Below are 6,000 nucleotides of genomic sequence, written 5' to 3' on the forward strand. Positions count from 1 at the left end.
CCTGGAGAGAGACAGGCACAGCCTCTCATTCTTGATTTTTGCATGAGGCAAGAGCAGCTTAAGTGGATGAGAGAAGCTTGTTCTGCATTTAGGAAACAAACCTGTCCAGAACGACGGTGCCTACGTGAATTATTAAAAGGCAAGCACATCTTCAAATCCAAATTAGCTGACCCTCTGCTCTCCCACAGCTATTTTCAGTCTTGACTGGGAAGAGAATCACAACAAGACATGAACTTTTCAGGCACTCACTGACTCTTGTAGATGAAAGTTTCAGGCAGCAAGAGGTTAAAAACAACTTACTGCACTAGGGTGTGGGGCTTTTTAAATACCCGAGTATTTCTACTCATCTGAGGCTCACAGAGTTAATTTCACAGTCCTGTTTGAGCTGCATGCGCTTTTAAAAAATAGTAATAATGATAATAATAAAAAAACTAGTGGCTTTTCACTCTGTCCCAAAGGTTGATTAACAAAAATAAGGACTTTCTGTAGCTCAGCCCCACAGCATCCTAGGGGAACAGCCACGGGGCTTTCATCCTGCTCCTGCTTCTCTGCTCCTGCCGCCACCTGAGAGCACGCTGCCGGCTGCCAAGGGTTAAAGGAAGAGGAGAGAGAAGGGAAAAGCAGCACCCGGCATCCCGAGGGCACCGAGAGCTGGGGACAGCATCCCGGGGGCTGTGCCGCAGCCGGCGGAGCAGCAGCAGAGGAAAAGTTTCTGCGATTTTCGGCAAGCCCTGGCGTGACGTCACCTCGGGCAGATAATCCGGGCGCAGTCAGCACAGGCCTCCTGCCTCCCCATTGGCGAGCCCCTCGTCAGCAGACATCTGAAGATAATGATTATTGGCCAGGCAATTATAACAGGAACAACTGGCACCCGCTGCCCGTGCCCCGACCTGGCGCGAGGCGGGGGGACCCCGGCGCTGCCGGCACCCGCCGCCCGCTTGCTGCCACCGCCGCCCGCTTTTTGCCACCTCACGGCCTGCAGCCGGGAGCTGGCACCGCGGCGCCGCCGGCCCGAGCCGTGAAATTTCCTGCCAAAAAAAATCCTGATTTCTGTATCCCCGGGAAGCCGGGGGCTGGGGCTGCGTCCCCCCTCCGGCGGTAGCTCGGTTCAAAACGGAATAAAGATCCCACCTGCAGCCGATTTGCTTCACCCCTCTCCGAAGAAGTTTGGGAGGAGGTGCTGGGAGAGTTGGATCTGAGAATCTTTTAAGCAATGGTTTTACTAAATGCCTGACTTCACCCCGATTTCACTCCCATGGGGCACGCACGATAAGCTCAGCGAGGTGCTGCACCTGCCGTCACGAGCTGTGGCACGGGTGGCACTGCAGGCAGACGCAGAGACTCCCCACAACGTGAGGTGTGAGGAGCTGGATGGCAACAAATGAACCCCTCAGATCTTTAGCCTCCTCAAAACCAGTCTCCCGGGGAAGAGAAGTGACTCGTGGTGCCTCCCCTGAGAGAGCAGCAAGCGGCAGGGCCGCCCCTGCAGCCCCTGGCACCGCTCCTCAGCTCCTGCCTCCACACCGGGGCCAGGCACACGCCGAGCTGAGCACGGAGGGAGGCACAAAACCCATCTGCTTCTAGGCACCGGGGCACGGGCTGTCCCTTTTCCCTCGGTGCCAGACCAGCAGCGTGTTTTCAGCACTGCTGATTTAGGCCCGAGCCCCACAGAGGTCCCTACATGACACACACTGCAGGATGAGGGCCCCCGTGAAGTGAAGGGGAACACGAGAACCCAAGCAAGGAGGACCCAAGCAAGGAGGGACCTCATTTATGGCTACGAGACCTCTCCGCCATCAGAGGGGCCACGTTCACGCCGGCCTCAGAGGGAACGTGTCCAGAGGAAGATGTGGGAGTGAGGAAACCAAGCCTGGCACGAGGGCGTGCTGAGGAAAGCTCACGGACCAGCCAGCGGTGGCGTACCTGGTATGCAGGATGTTCCTTGGCCCCAAGGAGCTCGGGGAAGGCTGGATGGAGGCAGAGGAGGTTCAACCTGGGCTGGTGAGGAGCAGCCATTTCATTCCTAGCACCATAATCCACCCAGACCAGCCCCGCCGGTACCTAGGGGCACGCTGCTACCCCCGGGCTTCCCGTTCAAGCTTTTCCAGCTCTTGGCTCGCTCGGATATAATTAAAGGGGCTTGTGAGGCTTTAAGCAGCCCAGAACCCAGAGGGTACATAAAGGGATTCATGGCCTGCCTAAATCTCTGGGCTATGTCTTCATACGCGATGGAGCCAGGCTCCGAAGATGCTCCTCAAAATTCAGAAGACGCGTTCAACACCTAGGGCCACTTTGTCACCCCTGCCGTGCTACAGACCTTTTTCTGGGGGGGCTTTGTAAGATATCAAGAAATTTTTCTATGACAGAAGCAAAGTACGAAATGCCACACCTATAGAGGTTGTTTACCTCCACGTTAGGGTGCTGCATTGCATTCTGATTTAAATGCCTAGTACAGTACAAAATCTTGCCACAGTATGCTTTCAGTCCAAAGAGCAAACAACTGTGCTTATCCCGATAAATTACTGCTTAGGAACCTCATCTCATGTTAATGGTGCATACATTAAAGTCATGCCCACAAAGCCAAGGCCTGCCATTGATGCCAGTGCAGGTGAACGTACAGCGTCATCCTGAGACGATGCAGAAAAGCCCTCTTGCAAGGCCCTCAGCCACTGCGTGTTACCTGTTAGTTCTCCCTTGTCATATCAGCTGCTGGAACAGGACCTGTTCCATTGAGAGAGTAAGTTTCCTGAGGATAAAAACGCACAGTTTAACTTGAAACTCGGAAGAAGCTTCACCTGCATTTTCAGGAAAAGCGTGCTGTGACAGCACAGCACCACATCATTTGCAGACAAGGTTCAGGGCCACAGGCAGGCTGCTCTTCTCTACTTTCAGGCGAATGAACCACACCGATTCACTGGTTCCCTTACAGAAGGCAAAACCAGACTGCAAAGCGTGCGTGCACAGAGCGCCGTGCCTCTTCAGCTGTGCAGCAGAGGCGCAAAGCTGATGGTCTCCTGCTTTGAACCCGGAAAGTGGGAGCCTCGCGCTGCTGCTGGAGTCCCCGCTGGCTAACCTCTGCAGCACACGAGACAGCGAGGGAGGCTCTCATCGCCCTGCTGAGCATTGAGGCAGTGCTCCACGGCCTCCAGGCCCTCCGCAAACGCTCCCTAAGTCGTCGTTTCAGCATGACTACCCCCACGGTCTCTCCCAGCCGGGGAAACTGAGGCCCAGGAGAGGTTATGTAATTTCCTCAAGGTCACATAACGAGGTGCAGGAGAGCCCGGCGATGACACGGGGAGTCCTGGATCCTAGTCGTGTTCTTTAACCTAAACTGCACCTCCCGTGGGTTGTTACCCAGCTAATACATGCTCAGATCTCCCCCCCTCCATCCTCTTGTACCCGTTTGCCCTATTCCCAAACCAGTTTGCTCCCGGAACATGGGCAAACCGGGCAGCATCCAGCACTCCCAGCCCGTGCACACCTCCGTGCCCCCATCCCTCCCAAAACATCCACGGGTCCCCCTCACCACCTACCGAGCTCAAACAGAGCGTTTGGTGCCCATTCCCTTTAGCCTACCCCCAAAAAATCCAAACCACCCTCGTGAAATAAGGACGGGATGCTCTCAGGTCCCCTCCTGGGACCCTCGGGGGACGTGGGCACTCTGTGGGGTGCCAGGTCCCCGGTGCTGGGGGGTGAGAGCGGGACAGGGCTGCGTCCATCTGCAAGTGTCCGTCGGGGAAAGTTGATGAGGAGAGGGGATGGGGAGGAGGAGGAGGAGGAGGAGGAAGAGGAGGAGGAAAGGGGATGGAGAAGAAGAGGGGATGAAGAGGAGGGGGAGAGGGGATGGAGAGGAGGAGGAGGAGAGGGGATGGAGAGAAGATGAAGAAGAGGAGGAGGAGGAGGAGAGGGGATGGAGAGGAAGAGAAGGAGGAGGAGAAGGAGGAGGAGGAGGAGAGGGGATGAAGAGGAGGAGGAGGAGGAGGAGGCGTAGAGGGGATGGAGAGAGGATGAAGAAGAGGAGGAGGAGGAGGAGAGGGGATGGAGAGGAGGAGGAGGAGGAGGTGGAGAAGAAGAGGGGATGGAGAGGGGGGTGAGGGGGGCTGAAGAGGAGGCTGATGGAGGATGAAGGCGAGGAGGAGGAGGCAGGGGGCGGCGGGCACAGCGCCCGCGCGTTCCCGGCGGGGTCGGGGCAGGTGAAGCGGCGGCGGCGGGGCCGCGCACGGCGCCGCGGGGCCGCGCCCGCTGCCCACTCACCAGTTCTCCTGCATCCACTGGATGGCCTCATGCTCGTTGAACTGCTTCTCGAATTCGTATTCCTGCAAAGTCAACGCGGACATGTTCATTGGCCCGGTGGCTGCGCAGCCGCTCCCCGCGCCCGAATGCTGCCTCCGCCTCGGGAGCCGGGCCCCCGCCGGGGAGCCCCCGCCTCTGGCTCTGGCCCGCCCCGCCTCAGCGGTACCCCGGCTTTGGCATGGCACGGCTCGGCTCGGCTCGGCTCGGCTCGGCTCGGCTCCGCGCCTCTCCGCCCGGGCCCGCCGGTCTCCTCCTCTTCTGCAGCCGCCGCGCAGCGCCCGGGGGCGGCGCGGTCTTAGTGCCCGCCCGCCGCCACCACAGACACCACCCAACCCCAGCCCTCTCTTCCTCGCCGGCACCCCCCGAAAACCCCTCGCCCTAATACCCGAGATACCCCCCTCACCCCGTACCCAAACAGACAGACACTCCCCTCGCCCCCCTCACCCTAAAATCAAACAGCGCGGGATGAGGTGAAGCCGCACCTGCCCCCCCCACACACACACCTCAACCAACCCCCAAAATAGTAAAAAAGCTCCCCAAAATAAAACCCAGCCCCCTGCCCTTCTGGTGTCCCCTTTCAGCATGCACCTGCTCTGCAAGGGAAGGGGGTGTCCCTGAGGTGGGCGATGTGCTCTGCGCCCCCAGCCCTGCTTTTGGGTGCCACAGGGTCAATGGGGCCTGTGGAGCCTTGACCCTCGCCTCAGGGAGACCCTAAGTGCAGAGCCATCTCCTGCTCCGCTCCTCAGAGGGCACAAAATGTGTTTATACATCCTTAATTTTCCTCGTAGGGCACGCAACGTGTCCTTAATTTTGTCTTTCCTGCCTCATCTGCCACACGCTGGTGTCTCCAGCTGAGCTCCTCAACCACCCTGGCTAAAACAGTCCCCACTGGGACCCCACTGGGACAAAAAAAAAGGAGTTGGAGCCCCCAGGTCGTGGGATATCAACAGCTAACCGGTTTGATGTTCAAGATGTTTGCATCTTGACTATCATGCTTGTCAGTCATGTTTTTCGACATTTTTTTTTTTTATTTTTTTTTCCCCCTGACAATTAGAACTCTTCTTTCCTCATGTGGGCTGCGTTTATCACATCATCATCTGACTTGGGTTTTAAACAAAACACACGGCTCGCACTGAAACAGCAAGGCGGTGCTAAATTATTATTTATTACTACTGCACCCAGAGGCCCTCGACGAACCAAGGTCCAGCAGTCCTGTCCTCAAAGAGATTTCTGTCTGTAGAGACGTGACAAAGGGGGAATTCTTGTTTTCCAGACAGAGAGGGGAAGCTCAGAGAGCTGGAGGAGCTTTCAGGACAGCTTCATGTCAGATTTCCACAGCCACCGAACTGGCTGTTGGAGCAGGGTTTGGGTAAAGCTGCCTTCGTGTGCACTCCTGCTCCAAACGACCTGCCCCTAAAGGAGCACATTGGTCTTCCAGATGTCCACCAGCAGGCAGCTTCGGTGGACGGGGAGGGAAGAAGGAGAGAGACATCTCCAGGGTGGCCATGGACAACATTTTGTGGATGTTTGGAAGCACAGGGTGAAGTGCTCCTCCAGCTGCAATGCTCAGGCTCTGAGACATGGGAGTGCTCCTTGCCGTCACGGTGGAGGAGAAATGCCACCTCCAGCTGAACAGTGGGGTGGCAGCGCCCTCATCACGGCGTGTGCCTGTGCTTACTCCAAGGGCGGGCGCCACGAAAGGCTGCA

General features: G+C 57.4%; 1 protein-coding gene across 1 annotated transcript in view; it reads right to left on the reverse strand.

The window, feature by feature from the left end:
- The window catches only part of ELOVL6 (ELOVL fatty acid elongase 6), a 59,165-nt gene extending 54,603 nt beyond the window's left edge, over positions 1-4,562 (reverse strand). The window contains exon 1 of the mRNA XM_068681973.1: positions 4,255-4,562. Coding sequence (XP_068538074.1) covers positions 4,255-4,343 — 89 coding nt within the window. The 5' untranslated portion in view covers positions 4,344-4,562. The remainder of the gene's footprint in view (positions 1-4,254) is intronic.
- Positions 4,563-6,000: the final 1,438 nt, after the last annotated feature.

The sequence above is a fragment of the Anas acuta genome, chromosome 4, assembly GCF_963932015.1.
Source record: "Anas acuta chromosome 4, bAnaAcu1.1, whole genome shotgun sequence".
Taxonomy (NCBI): Eukaryota; Metazoa; Chordata; class Aves; order Anseriformes; family Anatidae; genus Anas; species Anas acuta.